At 54.6% G+C, this 21,296-nt stretch overlaps 1 protein-coding gene across 2 annotated transcripts; it reads right to left on the bottom strand.

The window, feature by feature from the left end:
- Window positions 1–666: 666 nt before the first annotated feature.
- LOC133354287 (uncharacterized) lies at window positions 667–16,335 on the bottom strand. 2 transcript variants are annotated; one of them, XM_061571019.1, is made up of 9 exons: window positions 16,167–16,335; window positions 12,566–12,846; window positions 9,479–9,715; window positions 7,087–7,319; window positions 6,557–6,695; window positions 5,591–5,704; window positions 4,525–4,685; window positions 3,778–4,173; window positions 667–3,391 (listed from the first exon to the last, which is right to left on the bottom strand). In XM_061571019.1, the coding sequence occupies exons 2-9, from the start codon at window positions 12,660–12,662 to the stop codon at window positions 3,047–3,049; spliced, it is 1,722 nt and encodes a 573-aa protein (XP_061427003.1). In that variant the 5' UTR covers window positions 12,663–12,846; window positions 16,167–16,335; the 3' UTR covers window positions 667–3,046. The 2 variants fall into 2 exon arrangements, with proteins under 2 accessions (XP_061427003.1, XP_061427005.1); XM_061571021.1 differs by lacking the exon at window positions 16,167–16,335 and having other exon boundaries at window positions 12,492–12,622.
- Between the last annotated feature and the right edge of the window lie 4,961 nt (window positions 16,336–21,296).

Genomic DNA, 21,296 nt, shown 5'->3' with positions numbered 1-21,296 from the left:
ATGTGTTTTATTCATTTGTGGCGCCCATTGGAAAACATACACTGTATATCTCAGAATATTGAAGTCAAAATCTTAGCTCCGCCCCTGCTCCAGCCTCGTTATCCTTCGTCTTTCATGCACGGCACCTTACAGCATTTAATAAAAGGCGCCTAAGTGCAAATGATTAATATGTACTTGGAAATAATAATTTTACATGCTTACCATGTGAAGCCTCAGAGTCTCAAAACACTTCTGCAGGAAGATGCTGATGCTGCTGCGTAGGGATTCTAATAACGAGCGTTTGGCTTCTTGTGGGAAGAAAACCGGAGAATCTGCAGACAACCCGGCACGCATTGCGGTCTCCTCTCATGCATTCCAAGCGCTACCCAGGCTCAACCGCGGCATCAACTCGGCGGTGGCTCCGTACGTGCCATCGGAGGCGAGGGTTGCTGGGATCGCGCAATACGCTGTGAACACTCCCTTGCTGCGGGCGTCGGAGGTGCCAGGGGAATGTGGGATGGCAAATGTCTCCGTCTGTTCCCATCTGTACGGCGACGGTTGTTGAACCACCCCCCTGCCCCGGTTTTCTCCCGCAAGTACACACATTTCATCGTTAATTGCCTGAAAAAAAATCTTAAAATGAGAACCCAACGTAGCAGTCTCCTGGAAAAATCGTTGGACCCGGCATGGCTTTCCTGGATCATCTAATGTCATCAGTATTTATTTATTTATTTATAATATTCGTCTCATCTATATTTATAGAACGCCTTCACTCAAGGCGCTTGACATGGTTTTCAAAAACGGCGACGGAATAGGAGGATTTCAATGGCAGGGGCGGGCAAGGTGCAAGGGTTGAGGAATGAGTAGCAGCGATATAGGGGCACTTAGGGATCATGAAAGGCCAGGGGAGGAACGGGCAGGAGTGGAGGGGCGAGGGGAGGGAATGGGAAATAGAGAAGAGGTGACGCTTTAAGAGAGGAATAGAAGGAAGTTAAGGAGGTGGACTGCTTCATATGCAGGGAAAGTGTTGAGTCTATGGTGCAGTGTTGAGTCTATGGTGCAGTGTTGAGTCTATGGGCAGTGTTGAGTCTATGGTGCAGTGTTGAGTCTATGGTGCAGTGTTGAGTCTATGGGCAGTGTTGAGTCTATGGGCAGTGTTGAGTCGATGGGAAGTGTCCATGGGCAGTGTTGAGTCTATGGGCAGTGTTGAGTCTATGGTGCAGTGTTGAGTCTATGTGCAGTGTTGAGTCTATGGGCAATGTTGAGTCTATGGTGCAGTGTTGAGTCTATGTGCAGTGTTGAGTCTGTGAGTAGTGTTGAGTCTATAGGGGGGGGTTGCTGCTCAATGTACCAGGGGGAGTTGATGCGAGTGGGAAGGGTACAGGGAGGGAGAAGGGCCGAACACGGGATTGGGCACGGGGAGGAGGGACAGAGAGAGACGGAAAGAGAATTGGGAATGAAGAGGGGGGGGACATGGAAAAAGATGAGAGAGAAGAGATGAGGTGGGGCACGGCCATGGAAAGATTTTCAGTAAGAACATTTGTTAGCGCGCACTCTTATGAGTTCAGTCCATCACGAGTGCGCATCGATCACATACTGATCACACATTGAAGTCGCCTCTGAAACAACAGCAGCAACACCGTTTTGAGTCTCTTGCAGAACTGGCTCAGACTCGGGGATGGATCCCGAGCGTGAGCTGCAGCGTGTTTCAGCGTCGCTGGGCCGGGGACACTGCGCCGGCCGCATCGCGCGGTGGGGTACAGCAGCAGGTCGCCGCGAGCCGCGGATTGTAGTCGGAGTGGATTTGGGTCCGTTGAAGCTGATACGCACTGATCGGCGAGAGAGGATGGAGCAAATTGGAGACTCTTAAAAACGAGTAGGCATAATTTATACGCAATCCTGCATTTCATAGGTAGCCAGTGCAGCTCATCGTGTATCAAACTCATGATCGGATCATATTTGTGTTTCCTAACTACAGATAGTCCCCGAGTTACAATGGTCCAACTTACGATATTTAGATCTTACGATGGCGATACGACAAAATTGTAAAATATTAAAAATTTCGCGCGGCAGGCAAACGCAGCAGCGTACGAGGTACGATACTGTACGTTGGGACGCTGCCGGGATGTACGCATCTCCTGCCTTTTATAGCAGGTAGGATTGTTTCCTGAAAAAACTTTCTATTAAATTGCAGTTCATATAGGTAGGCAAGAGGTTGGAGATACGAGAGGAAAGGTCAGGGATACAAGAGGGAAAGGAGAAGATTTGGGTGTCATCAGCAAATAATTTGGCGAGGAAAGCAGAAAGAGGAGATAATAGATTCAAGGGGCGAAATACACAGAAGGAATGGTAAGGGGCCCTGAACCGACCCCTGCGAAACACCGACAGTGAAAGGGGGAGGGAGAGGATACGGAGATGCGTGAGAAGGTGAGACTTGAGCCAAGAGAGGGGTGGGGGTACCAGAGATGCCGAGGTCGGAGGAATAAAAATAATTATAACAATTCTTACGCAACATGATAATTGTTTTTTTACCCTTTTACGCAACATCTTTTATACAGCGAAGGATACATTTATCCTTCCCGGGGAAGACAACTGCAGTCCCAGGGATATAAAAAAAAACCGAGAGCCAAGGATATCTTTCATCCCCACATCGCTTAGCACCCTGCGTACCGGCCATCGCGGCGCAAAGCACTGCGAAGCCACGACCATCAAATCAGCGAGGTGGGGGGTGGGGGGGAATGGGGGAGCAAACACGTCAGCGGCAGATAATTCGCGGGGTCACTCGCAACATCGAACAAACGTCGACACAAACATCGTTGATGCCAAGTGCCGCGATTTAACAAAAAAAACACGTGCTTCAGCCTCTTCTGGATGCGGCAGCCAGGTACGTCAACAACTTTCACGTTGGCAGGAAAAAAATAATCCTATAATTTTTATTTTTTGCTTGTCGTATCAGTCACTTAACATCGGCTCGATCCCTTTGACAAACGTCGACTCTTTGCTGCCGCCGGGCCACCACCGGCTATTTATCCGATCGCTCGAGACGAACGGCGCGCGCCCGGCACCCCTAGAGCATGCGCCCCCTCTCGGCCGCGCCCAGCTCGGAAGAGAGCCTCCACTCGGGCGACGCGGGGCTGGCGCAGGCCGGCGCGGACCCCTCCGCCGCCCCCTCCGCTCCGCCATGCGGCCCGGCCGTCGCTGCGTCCAGGCCGTCGGCGACCGCGTCGAGGCGCGCACGCAGGCCCTCGCGGACGCAGCGCAGGAGGTCCCGGGCCTCGTGCACCAGGCGGGCCGCGTCGGCCGGCTGGCCCTGGCTGCAGTCGTAGAGCGCGCCCTTGAGCAGCACGTCCTGCTGGCTCGCGAAGCGCTGCAGATCGCGGGCCGCGCGCCGCAGCTCGTCGCGAGCGTTGGGCTGTGGGGGACCGCGCCAAACGGTCAGCCGAGGGTTACGACGGTCGAAGCCGCGCCATGACGCGGCTCCCTTCCCTTCTGTGAAATTCAAAGCCGATGCCCGACCTGCTAAGGTATGGTCCCCCCTTGCAATATTCCGACACTTGCAACATTTCCGCTTTCTCCTGTACTCTCGATTTCTAATCACTTTATCGTTGTACTTTATTCAATGTATTGCCTTTTTGGTCACTCCGGCAAATGAGATGCGCCCTGCTCTCTGGAGTTCTTACCCCGTTAAAAACAAAATAACCTTGAAACCGAGTTCTACTCTTCCCTTTGGCGCCCGACTCGGCTGCGAACCAAACCTCGCGAGGCACGCGACGGCGCGTCCGTCCCTCCGCGACGTACCGCGTGCTGAGCGGCGCCGGGCGGGCGTGCGCGAGCCTCTGCCGGCGCGGACCCTCGTGCCACGGGCCACACCTCCTGCGTGTGCCGCGCCAGCACGCGCAGGGCCTCCGCCGCGCGCAGCCCACCGGGGCCGGCCCTGCCGCAGGCGTCCGCTTCCTCGCGAGCGCCGACCCCGCCAACGCCGACCCCCCCGACGTCGAGGTCGTCGTCGCCGCCGTCCTCGTCCGCCGGCTCCAGGCCGTCGTAGGCGTCGTGCAGGTCGCGGTGCGGGTGCAGGTCGAAGGCGCGGCAGCGCGACGGGGCGTCGGCGGCTGGGCCGCACGAGCGGCCGTCCCACGGGCGCGGAGGAGAGCGGCGCGGCGCCGGGAGGTGCTGCCGCAGGTCGAGGCACACGGGCTGCGGAGAAGGCGCGGCGCGACGAGAGCGACGCCCGTCAACACGTTACCGTCGCATCGTCCACGCGGCGTTCAACCGCCACTAACGGGTCGAAGCGCCAACCCCTATCCTCAATTGCGTGTAAATGTTTGAAAAAGTCTGTGGTTTTGCACCATTTAATTTAGTTACGGTATGCCGGATATACTTCCCAAACGTTGCGGCTAGGACAGGTCTCACATCCGCCCTGCGGCGTCCAAAGGACATTGGGCCGCACGGCCTCGGCGGCCACAGCAATGCAACTCAACCTCGACTGCGATCGGTACGGACGGGGGGAGGGGGGCGGCAACGCGCAGGGGGCGGTGGGCGACGTACGGAGGCGGAACGGGGCCCATCCCACATGGGTGCCGGCGACGAGGAGGCGGCTGTGCGGTTTCCTCCCGACGAGGTGGAGAGCGTGGACGAGGTGAGCATGTCGGCCAGCGTCGAACGTGCCGTCAACAGCGGCAAGGGTTTGGTCTCATAGGTCCCGAACTCTGCAACAGCAAGCGCAGCAGCGGCAGCAGCCAGAGCAGCCACAGCGGTAGGCAGGAGGAGGAGAGGGACCATTAACGGCGATCAATGGCTGTGACGCAGCGTCCGTCGATTTACACGGAGCCTGGATACGATCGCTTCTCAAGAGACATTACGGAGCGATGCTGCATTGTCCGTGTCGACTTTGCAGATATACTTACCCCAACAAACACAAAGACCCCCGCCATATATCCTCAATAGACTGTAGGGGTCAGTGGTGTTAGCCAGAAGCACCTATAAAGGCCGGAACAGCACACAAGGGGGTGGAAGGGTGGCCAGCACCACGCCCGGCCTCCTTTGTCTCCCCAGTTGCAATGTTTACACACTCCACCAGGTACTCGTTTTAGGCTGAGTCGACCTTGAGGAGGGCTGAGAACCAATTTCAGATAATCGTCACTGGTGTCGACCACGAGTGGGAATCGAACTCGGGTCATAGTCGGGTTCTTAGCGCAGCGGGCTAACCACGACACAACCGCTCCCCACTCACTCACCCACACACTCATTCTCTCACCAACCACCTTCACTTGTATATTTGAGACCGGAAGAAGTCATGTTCTCTATGGTCTCGTGTTTGTAGTTAAGTCTCACTCAGAAGAGCGATTGAGTTTTCCACCGATGCATCCTGCAGTGTGTGTATGTATGACTTCTTTCGCACCGTACGTAGCCAACCGTGCTCATCGGAGTCGGGTCGCAGGAACGGGGCGATGTAGCCACGCGATGTCACTCAATTGCGGAATACGCGAGTAATAAAAAAATTGGCAAATTTGCACCAGTGATGATCTGCAGCAGCACGGGCCCCGAACGGGCAGAGTTGAAATCCTAGTGCCAGCGGCGGAGGATGCCGCACAAGGGGGTGCGGGTGCGGTACCTGTGATCTCCTCTCCCAGGGCCTGTCCAGCGAGGGGCCGGTGGGGGCTCCTGCTCGAAGGCCGCGTTAGCGGACGCACCTTGGCCGCTTGGGGGGTCCGACCCCGGCGAGAAGCTGCGGGGCGGAGGGCGGGAGATGAGGTGTAAGGGGGGGCCCAAAGTACGAATGCATTAAAGACCAAGAGCGGTTGCTTAACGAAGCCGGGACTTTGCTACGCGCCTCTGTGCAGGAGACTCGTTAAGGACGCTGCTGGGCAGGTGCGAGCTGCCGCCCTCAAACAATGTAGGGCGGCGGAGCGATGCGAGAAGAGCGCCGGGCGGCTAAAACACACCAAGGCGGCGCAGTGAGGGTGCGCAGGTGGCGCGTCTGCCAGTCATTTCACAGCACCTGGGGCTGTCGCGTGACCCTCTGCCAGCGAGCCTTCAATGCCACTTCAAGTAAGAGGCTCAAAGTGGACCTTTCCTGTACATGAAGCAGTTCCCCCCTCCTTAACCTCCTTCCTCTCTTCAAGACCCACCTCTTCTCTATCGCCATTCCCTTCCTCTTCCCTCCACTCCTTCCCGTCCCTCCCCGACCCTTTCGAGACCCCTAGGCACCCTCTCTCTGTGTCACCCATTCCTAAGCCCATGCACGCCCCTGCCATCGATCTCATTCTATTTGGTTACCTTTGTATTGAACTATGTGAAGCGCCTTGTTCGATTCCCGCTCACGACCAATAACAGTGAAGATTATCTGAACCGGTTCCGGGCCTCCCCTAGGTCGACTCGGCCTCAAATGAGTACCTGGTGCAGTGTGTAAAAAACGTTGCCACTGGTGAGGCAAAGGCGGCGGGGAGTGGTGCTGGCCACCCACGCCGCCGTGTGCAAACGTGCCGGCCTTCATATGTGCTACTCACCAACAGCCCTTGCCCCGACATTCTGTTAAGGCTACACGGGGAAACCTTTGTGGTGTGCGTGCGGCACTCACAGTCGCGGGACATGCCGACGGAGAGGCACTTCTGGAAGCGGCAGAACTGGCAGCGGTTGCGGTTGCTCTTCTGGATGACGCAGTTCATCTGACACGTCTCGTACTGCACTTGAGTGCTCACCGTGCGCCGGAAAAACCCCTGCCGGGTGGAGAGAGAGGGTGCGGGGGGGCACAAGGGGAGTGGGGCAACGTGACATTTTCACCCACGCTGGGATGGCGACTGCGTGTTCAGGTCCGTGCCTGTGTCAAAGCACCCGCCTCATCCACAAGAAGGCAATAAGTGATCTGAGTGCGGAAGTTTAAACGGACACCCCACGTATACTATTGGAACAATTAATTAAACGACGACTTTGATTGTGAGGTCGCCCACTCTGGGGAACGGCGGCAGTGCAAATTACAACAACGATGAATCCTTCGCCGACGGCAGAACGGGCGGCAGAGGCACGGTGAGAACCTGGAATGAGATCCCCTTAAAATGACGTGCACGTGTTTGCCTCCCTGCATCCCTCCCTCCCTGCCTCCCTCCATACCTTGCATCCCTCGCAGGCGTACACTCCGTAGTGGATGCCCGACGCCAGGTCTCCGCACACCTCACACAGCAGCAGCGTGCCGGTACCCGCGCCGCGGTGCCCACCGCTACCGCCGCCTCCACCGCCGCCTCCGCCGCCCAGCGAGGGGGAGAAGTGACGGGAAGACGGACTCGGGCCGGAGGGCACGCACAGCCCCGGCGAGCTCGACGGCGATCCATGCCACTTCTGCAGCTCTGCACGGGCCGAGCAACGACAACTCACGTCATCCCAAAAGTAAATCCATCGGTGGACCGTACCAACCTCCAAAAGCCTACGCTTCCCGCATTCACGCAAACCCACGCTGCCCGGTGCGGGGAAGTATGGTGAAACAGCCCTGACGACCAGGACGGGAGACCCTCATCCAGCAGTGGATTGACGAAACGTCTGTAGGTGGACAGTTATTCACGGTTCTTCGTCGCACCACTGCCGAATTAGGGCCACCCCCCACGCGGTGTCGTCCATGGGGCTTATTTGATCATACTTCACCACACCGGCCAATGAGCTGGCGAAGTCAGGGGGGGGAGGGGGGGCGTGGGTCAGGACCACTCGAGAAATAACTAGCCACGGACACGAGCCGTTTCCCGGTAAATTACGCGCAGTGCGCTTGGAGCGGTATTCCCTTCCAACGCGAGAGTGTTTTTTACTCTCGTGCCAAAAATCTCATGAATAATGAAATGGCCAAGCACGGCAATGCAGGGCCCTCTTCGACCCAAGAGTGCACGGACAGGCAGACCCCCCCATCACCGCCCTCTTCCCCCCCCCCACACCCAGCAAACTCACCCAAACCCCCCCGCCCCCACAATATCGACACGGGACTCCGCGATGTTTTGATTGCATTCATTTAGCTCCACTGATCATGTCCGAATTCGACGGCGTTCATCTCGCCTGGATGATGGTAACTGGTTGCGTTGAAGGTAGCGCTAAGACGCGAAACAAGTGGGAACGCAGCAGGAAGGCTACCTCCCATCTCCCACCAAATATAAAACTCCTGTAGGGGCCGTATAAGTAAACCGCTGTAGTCTGTGCTCCTTCAACGGAGGAGGAACAAACAAAAACTACGCAAAATCAGAAAAATAAGAATAGATTTTAAAACCTATTCTTAATTTTCATACTTTGATACTGGCAAACAAAAGGTCCGACGATACGCTACATCTCTCTCCCGAAGACCTCTCGTCATGGCGAGCGGACCCCGACATTGGCATCCAGCCCAAGGACATAGTTCCACACGCAAGAAGATAGAGATACATAGAGACACATTAAAGACAAGCCACAGTGCGATTGCGGCCAAGAAACCCAAACTATGGCCCGCGTAAGTAAAAACCACTATGGTCTGCGCTCCTCCAACGCAGGAGGAACAGCAAAACGACGCAAACTCTCTCTCCCGAAGCCCTCTCGTCGTGCCCAGCGGCAGCAGACCTCAACAATGGCCCAACACCGAGCTCCTGAGCGTACAGCTGCCATCGTGCGCAAGAATCGAGCTGCGTTTATTTGTTTTGTTGCAAAGGTTTAAAAACATATTATTTAAGTTCCAAACTCAAAGGTGTGCCATGAAGAAGGACCGTTGCCCGAAACTTTGCCTTAACTTTTCTTTTTTTGTTGATCTTATACGGCGACACAGGATTGTTGACGACCGTGTCGGGTTCTCTGCCGAGAGTCTCGGCGAGGCCTTCTCGGGGGATAAACTGGCGACAAGTTTTCGCCAATTATTTTTCCCCATTCGGTAAATCGCGCCAGAGAGAGAAGCACAGCTGCGGCGGTGGCCATCATCGCCGGGCGGCGGTGCCAGGGGCACAGCGGCGGCGGCGCCGACAGCAATGACGCTGCACTTTTAATCGGAAGCAACCTTCACTGGAGGCTGTACCCTTGACACTCGAGGACACGCGAACACAAGGACGGATACCTTCACGAGGGCATGCCGACATATTAGCCGTCGCAGAACTATCAATGGCTGCCTGCACTCGATGGTGAATGTGCAGGATCTGCAGTGGAATGTAATCTTAGAGTAATAACTCTGCAGAATACATAACGGTGTGAACTGCACTGCCAAAATATCTAATTCAGCTCAAGCTTCCCGTGTGGCTTCGAGTGGCTTCTGCGTGGCCACCCCCACTCTTGAACCCTCGTCCAGAGAAGGAGGACGCCGTGTACCGGCACCGTGGGCCACATTTGCCCAATAAAAAATAAAAATGCTCGCAACGACTTGATTGGGAAATGCCTAAGCAATCGATTGCACGCGACTGCGAACACTTATCAGGACCCTCCTGAAAAAAACTCTTTCCTGGGTAAAAACAAGCTCACACAACAACAAAATAAAAAATTAAGCAACAACATGAATTGTTGCGTACTCGCGCACCTGATTTGATGAGGTAGTCGACGAGGCCGGACCAGCTGGTGCTGGCCTGCGCCTGTGAAGCAGCGGCGCCGGCCCCGTCACCGGGACCCGGCGTGCCGCGGCCGCCGTCCCCGGCGGGACCCTCGCCAGTCCCAGGCGACGTCGACACTCCGTCGAGCGCGGCCATGCTATCGTCATCGCCGCCGCCGCCGCGAGACTCCTCTATCAGCGGCGCCTCCGTCCATTCATCCTCGGGCTCTGGGTGTGGAGGTGGGGGGGGTAGTGGTTAGCGCGCTGCGCCACGAAAGCCGGCGACCAGAGATCGATTCCTGCTCAGGGCCACCAACACCCAGTAAATACTCTAAATTCATATTTATAAACGTTGAGTAAAAAAAACGGAGGACACGGAGAAAAATCCCCGCGATCAGGGGGAAACTCCAAATATGCAGCAGGCGTCAAGGTCGGGATCGAACCCACAAACTCCTGCATACCAGGCGAGGGAGTCTCGCCATTGTGGCACTCAATACATTTGCAAACAGCAGCCCACCAAGACAGGAATAAGCCTCACTTAGCGCCGAGACTAGCGGCCTGCAGTGGAACGTTTGGTTAATTCCCGATCGATAATTTATGTGGTTGCAAATGGAGTGGAAAACCACGAGGTGCCTTAAGGAGGTAGTGCAGCAAGTGGAAAAGCCGTGGCATTCGTTGCAGTGTTTTACATGGCAACTTCTCGTGAAAGTGGGTTTACTCCAGGCTCTTTGGGTTTTATTTCAGGACGTGTTCAAACAAAGAGATTGGCCAAGCATCTCAAAGTAGGGCCCCTTCTAAAAAGAAAAGGCTTGATAACGGCTTATCAATAATAAATCATACTAATATTATGCGACTGCTGTAATTTAATGCAATATCGTGGAAGGTGGCAAAAGTGGCGGCTTGGCGAGGCCTTATGATTATAAAAAGCAGCAGCCATAATTATGGCTACTGCAGCTACTGCTTTAATATCTGGTAGTCTGGTCTGGTCGCCAAAGCTGCCAAGCGATGATGAAAAGTGACTTTGGCTGCACAAGTCTTGATGAAAAGAAAATCCACTCACGCCCACACCCACGCACGCAAAGGCACGGCGGCGTAAACCGACGTGGCATTCATCTTCCACGCACGCACGCCAACCCCCAAAACCAAACACAAAGAGCAGAAAAAAACCCAACTCCAATAAAACCACAAAGCAGAGCGAGCTGCACACTAATCCACCCGTACTGAGCAGCACCAGAGAGAAGTGGGGGGGGGGAAACGCCACTTAAAACAGGAATCAGCGACAGCGGCACAGTAATCCCGCATGGCCCAAGGGCAGCGTGACCTTAACCACTGTCCCGGGTCGTGCAGCCCCAGGAGGTGGCCGGATCAGTCTCGGAAAACATTCCTTCCGTGACCTCCAACTTTTTTTTTTCACATTTTAAAACACTGCGCCGATTTTCTTTCAAAGCCACTCGAACGGCCTTCCGAAGACGGTTTTCGATTATTTATTTTTTTGTTCGAAGCCATGACGCGAGGCGCTAAGGCACGACCACCCGGGCCACTGTTGTGCTGCGTGCAAAACGTCGGATCGTAGCGATTTTTTTGTTCTTGTTTGTAAACGTGGCTTCAAAAATAGACATTCGCGCTTCCCCCATCCTTGCACCGAACCACTCGTGGGCACAGATTAGTAAAGCGGTGACTTACGATCGTCTATAATTACTATTTAATCTGGCTTGGAAGCGCTGGGGTTCCACGTGTACAGTTCCTTTTGTCAATCCACTGCTGGATGAGGGGGCCTCCACATGCTGAGCGGGTTGTGGTGGTCGTTTGACCATACTACACCGCGCAGGCCAGTGCGGGCTTGGCGAAAGTGGAGAGCATCGATGTTTGAGGACACGATAATGACTTTTGCCGCACTGCTCTATGGGTGACCACCAAGCATACCAGGTGTTATAGGCTGCGGGAGGAGGGGGGTGCTTTGATTATGGCCGTAATATGTCACATTTATTCAGGAAAGCCTCAATTATCATCATTATTATGCTTGTTTACCCAGGAAAGCCTCCCTCTCAGTCACGTGACTACTTTCCCTGCCAAGTGTTTGCAGGAGTGGGCCGATGATTCCCACATAGATTCTGGTTGAGTAATTCACGGTGCATTTTTCTATTTTGGGCAAATTTGGACGGACCGCGACTCGGGCATACGGTGACCTTACTCTCGCGAATAACGTCACGGGTTCTTTACCGGCCCACTGTGAATGGGACTGCGCGTGTTTGTCGTCATCAACACATCCGCAGTATTGATCAGGAAATCGAAACGTGCGCTGGATTCGAACCGTGGTACAGCGGGTGCGTATTCACCGCTTGTTCCAGACATAAGGGGAAAATGCGTGCGCTACTGCTAGGCTAAATCACCATCCTCACTGAGGCGCAAGATAATTTTTCAGTCGGAGTACTGCATTGGGGTGCTTGGCCAATTACATTGCGTGTGTTGGTTTGGCCTGTGTCACAATCGGAAGGTTGCGAGATCAATTCCTGAGCTGGCACAGCTCAGCAAATCATCTCTGTGGAGTCAATTATATGGTTACCACTTTTACAGATACCATCAGCAGTATGTATGGCTAGACTGACCCCAGGCATAGGAATGTGGAATTTCTCCTTCTGGCTCAGGACCACCAGGATAGCACTGCCACTTATTCACTTGAAGAGATATTAGCCTGATGGTACGAGCCCTAGCCAACCAGCCACTCCCAATAGGCCTACCTTGGGCCAAGAAGCCAACCAGCCACTATTATCAGCCCTCTCACCGGACCCAACAAACGGGACCACAGTACGAGCATTACCCCAAACACGAACCAACAACAACCACTTCGACTTGTCCTCTCAATGACCTCAAACAAGCACGAGTAGCAACTCTACCCCTGACCCTAAACCTGCCGCTGGTAAAAGCCCTCCCCCCGCTGACCCGCACCGTACCCTGAAACCCAAACTTCACCCTTTACTCTCCTCTACCCACGGCAACACCTCACCAGGGCCCGTGCAGGTTTTGTTCGCCTGTAGCCGCGTGCCACCCTGCGCGGTGGGCAGGGGGCGGCCCTCTCACCGGTCTTGATCCTCTCGTCGCGGTCCCTGTCAGGGCTCCCCCGCTCGCCGGGGCTGCCTCCCCGATCCTCGGCCGCGCGTTCCCTGTCGCTGTCCATGGCGCGTTGGGGGGGGGTCGCTCGCCCGCTGCTGCCGGCGGTGGATGACGCGATCGGAGGTGACGAGCGGCGCAGGGCGATGTGTTCACGCGCGTGGAGGAGAGGATCGCGCGACGTTGAGTTTTAGAGACGACTGGGTGGGTGCGCGGGGCGTGCAGAGGACTGCCCGGGAGCAAACGGTGATCTACAAAACAACGATAACCTCAATAGCAATGCAGACCTCAAACATCTGTGTGCGCAGTCACCTTGTGTTTGTGTCGGCCCGCTACTGGAGGAGGAGGACCTCCCCACGCCCTCCGGGTCCTGTTACGTGACCATACTTCGCCACGCTGGTTAAGTGCAGGTTGCGCAGACGTGAGTGTTGAATTTAAAGAGGAGGACAAAAACAGATATAAGTCCACCTTTGTATGTGGCTGCACTGCCCACCACTGCTCACAACATAGCCTGGGCAGCCAACAACAACTGTAATGCACGGAGATCCGCCCATCCAAGCACGCTCCAAGCTCAACTCTACACTGACCCAAAAACCCAAACTTAATTTCAATGGAGAACTCAACCATGGCAACCTCCACCCCTCACCTCGAATCCAACTCCAAACATTAACTCCGATCCCAAATCCAGTCTTCAAGCACCACCTCAAAACCTCACTTTGCTCCACATAACGGCCCTGAACTCGCCTCCAATATACAGTAAGCCAGCCTCAATCACAACTCACGGCACCGACGAAGTCTCAACCCTAACCCCGACCTCAATCCAAGTCCGGATTTCCACCCTAACACAAACGTCGCACCTAAACCCTGACCCTAATCCCGACTAATCCCGAACACACCTCGAACCCAACAATAAACATCGCTCCCAGCCGAAACCTTCGTCCAAGATCCAAAACGTTACCCGAACCATAACCCTCAACGCAAACCCTGACCCCTAACATCAACTCAACCCCCGAACCCACACCCAGATCCTTACTAACATCAACCAAACCACTCACCAGAATCTAACCCACACTGACATCAACCCTCACCCAGAGCCTTACTGACATCAACCAAACTACTCACCAGAATGTAACCCACACTAGCATCAACCCTCACCCAGAGCCTTACTAACATCAACCAAACTACTCACCTGAATCTAACTCAGACTGACATCAACCCACACCCAGATCCTTACTGACATCAACCAAACTACTCACCTGAATATAACTCAGACTGACATCAACCCACACCCAGATCCTTACTAACATCAACCAAACTACTCACCTGAATCTAACCCACACTAACATCAACCCACACCCAGATCCTTACTAACATCAACCAAACTACTCACCTGAATCTCACCATATCGCCCGAACTCCCGACCGCCAAACCATAACGCTTACACGAAGCACAAGTCAGTACGCCTGGACCCCAAGGGGCCCACAATCACGATCCCGACACCTGACAACCCCAACCCACCACCCAAACCCTGGTCCCGACACGACCCTAACCCCAAACCACACCGCTGACACGGGACACGCCATGACCCCCCACAGCGCCGACTCCAATAACCGAAGACCCCCCCCCCCTCTCGTCTCGTGTAGCCTCTAGCAGACTGTGGGGGCCAGTGCTGTTAGCGAGTGGCACCTGTGAGGGCCGGCACTGTGGCACACGAGGAGGTGGGTGGCCAGCACCACGCACGACCGCCTTAGTCTCCCGCGAGTCGCGATGTCTACTACACACAGCTGCACCGGGTCACGACCGAGGGGAGGAGGCCCAGGCACAGATCATCGTCGCTGTTCTTAGCGCAAACAGCGACACCACCGCTCCCCACTCGCACAAGAGACACACACAGGCGGCCAAGTCGGCTGCAATCACCACCACCACCACCACTTCACACATCACCCTACACCACCACAACACTACACACAACACTACACCACCACCACTTCACACACAACACTACACCACCACCACCTCACACACAACACTACACCACCACCACCTCACACACAACACTACACCACCTCACACACAACACTACACCACCACCACCTCACACACAACACTACACCACCACAACACTACACACACAACCCTACACCACCACCACCACACACACAACACTACACCACCTCAAACACAACCCTACACCACCACCACCACACACACAACACTACACCACCACCACCTCACACACAACCCTACACCACCACTACTTCACACACAACACTACACCGCCTCACACAACCCTACACCACCACCACCACCTCACACACAACCCTACACCACCACCACCACCACTTCACACACAACCCTACACCACCACCACCTCACACACAACACTACACCACCACCACCTCACACACAACACTACACCACCTCACACACAACACTACACCACCACCACCTCACACACAACACTACACCACCACAACACTACACACACAACCCTACACCACCACCACCACTTCACACAACACTACACCACCACTTCACACAACACTACACCACCACCACCTCACACACAACACTACACCACCACCACCACACACACAACACTACACCACCACCACCACTTCACACAACACTACACCACCACTTCACACAACACTACACCACCACCACCTCACACACAACCCTACACCACCGCCACCACACACACAACACTACACCACCACCACCACCTCACACACAACCCTACACCACCACTACTTCACACACAACACTACACCGCCTCACACACAACCCTACACCACCACCACCTCACACACAACCCTACACCACCACCACCACACACACAACACTACACCACCACCACCTCACACACAACCCTACACCACCACCACCACTTCACACAACACTACACCACCACTTCACACAACACTACACCACCACCACCTCACACACAACCCTACACCACCGCCACCACACACACAACACTACACCACCACCACCACCTCACACACAACCCTACACCACCACTACTTCACACACAACACTACACCGCCTCACACACAACCCTACACCACCACCACCTCACACACAACCCTACACCACCACCACCACACACACAACACTACACCACCACCACCTCACACACAACCCTACACCACCACTACTTCACACACAACACTACACCGCCTCACACACAACCCTACACCACCACCACCACCTCACACACAACCCTACACCACCACCACCTCACACACAACCCTACACCACCACCACCACCTCACACACAACCCTACACCACCACCACCACCACTTCACACACAACCCTACACCACCACCACCTCACACACAACCCTACACCACCACCACCACCTCACACACAACCCTACACCACCACCACCACCTCACACACAACCCTACACCACCACCACCACCACTTCACACACAACACTACACCACCACCACCTCACACACAACACTACACCATCACTTCACACACAACACTACACCACCACCACCACCTCATACACACCACCACGACGCGTGCGAGCGGCACGATGATTGTAGCGACTGTTACCCGGAGGATTTGGTCGTCTTCGCGAGAGATGGATGAGAGGGTGGTGGTGGTGGTTGTGATGTTGGTTGTGGTTGTTGTGGTGGTTGTGGTGTTGGTTGTGGTTGTTGTGGTTGTGGTGTGGCCTCGCTTCGCGGGAAGACGCCGCGGCCCACCACCACCACCACTCGCCGGGTCCGCGCGGATAGAGACGCGCGCGCCGATTGGTCCAGCGCCACCCTCCCACTCCCCCCGCCTCTCTTTCTCTCTCCGTCTCGGCCAATAGCAGCAGCGCTTACTGCAGCACACGAGCAGCGCGTGGTGGTGGTGGCGGAGGTCGCGGGGGGCACCCCCACCCCTTCCCCCCCTCCCCTTCCCCCCCACCCCTCCCCACCCTTACCCCCACCTCTCACCCCCACCACCTCCAACCCTCGCAACAACCACGGGTCGCACTCTGTAACACAATTCTTGTTCCTGGGCAATAAGTGTTATTTCGTCATCGTTTATGCCTAAAAGGTATATAAAATGGCTATTATTCCCCACAAACTTTGCTTTTGTGACCAGGACACAAAAGCAAAGGACAGTTTTAAATTTACCTATTTTCAATGAGAAAACGGGCGAATTTGTGTCTTCACGTAAAGTCAGAAAAAACTGCATATGAATCAAAATGAACATGTAATGAAACTAAAGTAATACAACACTGTTGAGGCCGCTGGCCCCCTGGTCCTCCCCGGGCGTGGGGCCGGCCAGAGGGGGGCCGCCGTCTCCAGACCCCTCACTCGTGTGAGAGCCGCTGCTGCTGAACTCCTCGTCCGCGGGAGAAGGGCTGCCGCCCTCCGGCCCCTCGAGTCCTCGACTCCTGCTTCAGGGGCATAGCTCGGCGGGTTCGGCTCGGAGGTGCGGGAAGCCGTGGACAAAGTTCTCCTGGGGCCTGGCTGCGCTGAGACGCGTCTCACGGACGATCCAGTGGCCGACAAGGTGACTACTCCGATCCCCGACTTCAGAAGAACACGGTTGCCTTATCTCTACCTTCTCTCGCCTTTTATTGTTACCGACTTCAAAGAGAATTCGCCGCTGATCCGCTGGACTTCCCGGCCAATCAGATCGCTCGGATTTCCCGCCACGGACCATTGCTTTCAGCGACGTCCGCGTCTAGGTTTGCCGCTAAGCTCCCGACCAATCAGAGGGCCTGCCCTGTTTTCCCGTCGTTCGTGGTTCCGCCCCCTACCTGCATGCCGACCCGTGTGTGTGGTGTGTGTCTTAACCGCGGTGGCTGGGCAACCCCGTCGTGACCATGTAATTACAACCCAAGTCACGGCGCCAAGGTGTGAGTTCGCATCGGGGGAGATCGCCCAATTCCCTGGCCGCAGGAAACCGTGAAGATTAGTCCCGTGAGAGGGCTTCTGGATGAAAACCTGTCGGCCAGGTGACCTCCCCTCGGGGCTCTATGTGGGGGTGTGTGTGTGTGTTCATGCGGGGGGTGGTGAGGGAAGAGCAGCGTCGGCCCCGTCGCCAAAAATCTCGTTTTTCCGGGCAGCATCCCCAACGTAAATAGGACTCACCGTATCAATTCTAAATCTACCACGTTTAAGACAAAAACATTTATTCCCAAAAAGGATTTTTGGCGGCGTGGCGGTCCGACACCGAGGTGGTTGTCTCGGCCTCACTGTGCGCTGCATTGCACCGCTAGCTGAGTAGTTAACCTCGCATCCAATAAACCCTCAGAGCCAGGGTGAACATCCAACTCCAAACGTCATTTATTGAATTGAACGAGGTAAAACTGGTAAGAAAACAGCACAGATTCAGCATCTGTTAATACCCGGAAACACCAACACAATGAATGAACACCACAGCATCATAACATTGTCTTAGATAACATGTTTCTCAACAATAGATCCTGGAAGGACCAGACACCTACATTACCACTCAATAGCTATACAAGAGCATAAGCTACTGTGTTACATAAAGGCACATCGTGTATTCATCACACTGCACCCCAAATGTACCGCACTACATATAACACTTAACTGTGGATGAAACATTTTGTCATCCTTGCTCTCAAGATCGCAATATAGTTACTTGGGTACAAGTTTGACTCGACTTATTCGATTACAAGTAACATTCACAATAAGAAAAGTTGCAGGCTTCGTTATTAACTAGGCCTCGTATTTATCATAACAATTTAATAGCATTATAAAGGCATTTACAGCATTATAACGGTCGTTCTAACATTATAACAGCTTTCCCAGTATTATAAGAACATAAACGAACTTACAGACAATGCTTCTTAAAGTCCCACAATGGACAATTACAGCTGTCTTCACTGAGACGCGATTTGTGCCGCCATCTTGAATTCTGTGTAATGGCTGCCTCCAGCCTCGTGGCTGAAAGACTGTCAAATCGGAACTTCCTGGTTACGTGACCAAACTCAGCATCAAAACAGGAAATTCCTGTATGCGAACACCCCACTCCTCCAACGGAGCACAACACCTGCCGTGAGGCAGAACAGTGGTGCCGCGGAGACAGCGGGTGCGGGGTCCGGCCTTGGACTCACCTCTCTGGTTGACCGGGTCCTTGGCCACGTACGCCACGTAGTCGGCCATGTTCTGCGGCGACAGAAAACGGGGGCGGTTGGCGCGAGATCGTTTGCGCGTCAAAGGTGCCGTGACGAATTGGCACTCGTGAGCTGTGTCGCGTGCGACGCTCGTTCACTCTCAAAGTGAACGAGAGAGAGCGGGAGAGAGAGAAAAGACTGATTCAGAGATGCGGAAAATCACGGGCAAGTGTCGGGAAGGCAGCCAGAATGTTAGTGGCAAAAATTGCCCAAGCTGTGTGGTCCTATATTGGTATGTTTGGCCAATTTCATTTATAATGAGTGGTCATACACGTGGGAGAAAACCTGAGTAGCCAGAGAAACCCACGTGTGCGAGGGGGCAACCCTCAATCCCCGTACAGCTGTAAATGAATCCTATAATGAGATTTTTGGCAACTCAATGAATGAGTGTTTATACATGTGGGAACCGGAGCAACTCGGAGAAAACCCTGTAAGTGGGAGGGGGGTAACCCTCGATCCCCGTACAGCTGGGAATTAACCCGCTTGCTGGACTACCATCGCACCCTTGCAAGCTGGGAGACAGTGGCCCCGACTCCCGCTGGTATCGACTTTCGCAAATGTGTGATCCGCCAACCTTCAGCTGCCTGCATGGCCAGCGGTGGCCTCTCGGCTCCTCCACAACAGGACCCAAGCACCCCGCGAGAGAGAACCATCGGCAGCCGCTGCCTTACACGAGCCTCCTCGTCCTCACCATGTCGCCTCCCGACGCAAACGAGATGGACTGCATGTGATGGGTGGCGATGATCTGCGAACAAAACGGGCAGAGGTGATGAACCCTCTTGGGAAGATCGCGTCACCTATTATAGCCCCACCGCTAACCGGGGGCGCGCGAGGCCGTGTACGCTGGTACACGGACCGGCACTCGGGCTCGATCACACCGACCACCGGCTCGGCTAAGATGACACGCCGACCGTCGTGGAGGACGACAGCAGCGGAGGGCCCTGCTGGGACGATGATTAATACGAACGGACATGGTCCTTGCAAGCTACCTGCTTCGGGAAGGTTCTGTCACGTGAGATGCACAACAGGGGCACGTGAATAATGCAAGGGATTAGGGGCAGCAGCAGCGGCATCAGCAGCAGCGTTGTTCGTATTTCCTGGATATTCGTGCGGCTTTATCACGCCCGCACCGTTCTCTGTGCATCCAGTCATTTTAAACCTTTTCGGACCTCTCTAAATGTCGCCTATTATATATATTATATAGTTTTCCTTCTAAGGCCACTATTTTTTGACGAGTGTCAAGTTTTAGCAGGGGTTCCGTGTGTATAATTTATGTTTTAGCTCGCGTTAGTTTGCACGTTCTCTCCACACTCTATGGATCTCTATGTAACTCTATGGGTCTCTATGTAACTCTATGGGTCTCTATGGAATTTTCTGGGCCTACATGTAACTCTCTGGATCTCTATGTAACGTTATGGATCTCTATGTAACGTTATGGATCTATATGTAACTATATGGGTCTTTCTGTAACTCTGTAGTGTTGTAAATAACAGATGAATAAACTCCTTAAGGCACACACTGGTTTGTCTTTCTTTCGACACAGTCCCTACACACACGGAGGGATATACGGTTCTTCACCCGTAGCCGAAGGAGGTACAGCCTCCGAACTGGCGGGACGTATAGACGGGTCTGACTGCTGGCCTAGGGAGGTACAGCCTCCGAACTGGCGGGAGCTATTCCCAGTCTACCCGCTACCCTAGCGTCCTCTGGCTGGGACCTAGGGGAGGCTAGCTTGACCCACCGCTGGCTCGGTGTGTTCCCTGACCACTGGTCGCGCAGAGCCTTAGCTCTTAGAAGAGCTGGAAGGCTGGGGAGCCAGGGTCCTATCTTCTTCAGCCCGGGCTTCGGTCTTCGTGTGTGGAGAACTCCCGCGCGCTCCCCGCGCTCGCCCTTTTATACCCGTTTGTAACGGTCCTTATCCAATCACACGCTCCCTCGTGGGACCCTCTGATTGGTTCTTTACAATCCGTCGTTTCGATCCTCTTTTACCTCATCTGACCGCTGGCCGTTGGTCTGGCGGGAATCTGTGTTTATGATCCGCTCTCACCTCTCCCTGATCCCGGCCGTTGATCCCAGCGCAGTAACACTGCATTGCCCCTCTGATACATAGTGGACCCGCAGGTTACCGAATAGAGTGTCTAGCACCTCTACAACTCTATGTAACTCTATGGGTCTCTATGCAACTCTATGTATCTCTATTTAACTCGATGGTTCCCTCTGTAACTCTATGGATCTCTATGTTACTCTATGGGTCTCTCTGTAACTCTTATGTAGCTACAATGTCCTGTAACCGCCGCCATCGGCGATGGTTCTGGGCTGGTGGCCGACCTTGCCACAGAGCTGCGTGGCTCAGCGGGGCTTCACCAGCGCTTCACCAGCTGAGATAACAAAGCCTGCGTGCGAGAAACGTTGTCGGGGTTTCTTGTCGTGAATTGCGCTTGGGGCACCGCCACTGCCAATGCTGCAGCAGCAGCACCAGTGCCGGATTATCCCAGCAGCACGAGTAGCTACACGTGTAGCTACGGGCCCCGCACTTTCAG

This window comes from Lethenteron reissneri, chromosome 46 (genome assembly GCF_015708825.2).
Source record: "Lethenteron reissneri isolate LAM-NWPU_2019-01 chromosome 46, ASM1570882v1, whole genome shotgun sequence".
NCBI classification, from domain to species: Eukaryota; Metazoa; Chordata; class Hyperoartia; order Petromyzontiformes; family Petromyzontidae; genus Lethenteron; species Lethenteron reissneri.
Note: the sequence above shows the minus strand (reverse complement) of the source record. Positions and strands in the feature narration are given on the sequence as shown.

Excerpts from the sequence above, each read along its gene's own strand:
- LOC133354287 (XM_061571019.1), bottom strand. The coding sequence starts at position 12,662 with ATGGACAGCGACAGGGAACGCGCGGCCGAGGATCGGGGAGGCAGCCCC. Across the intron at positions 9,716-12,565 it reads CGACGAGAGGATCAAGACCG|AGCCCGAGGATGAATGGACG; the intron begins GTGAGAGGGCCG and ends CTCCACACCCAG. Across the intron at positions 3,392-3,777 it reads CCGGCGCCGCTCAGCACGCG|CCCAACGCTCGCGACGAGCT; the intron begins GTACGTCGCGGA and ends GGTCCCCCACAG.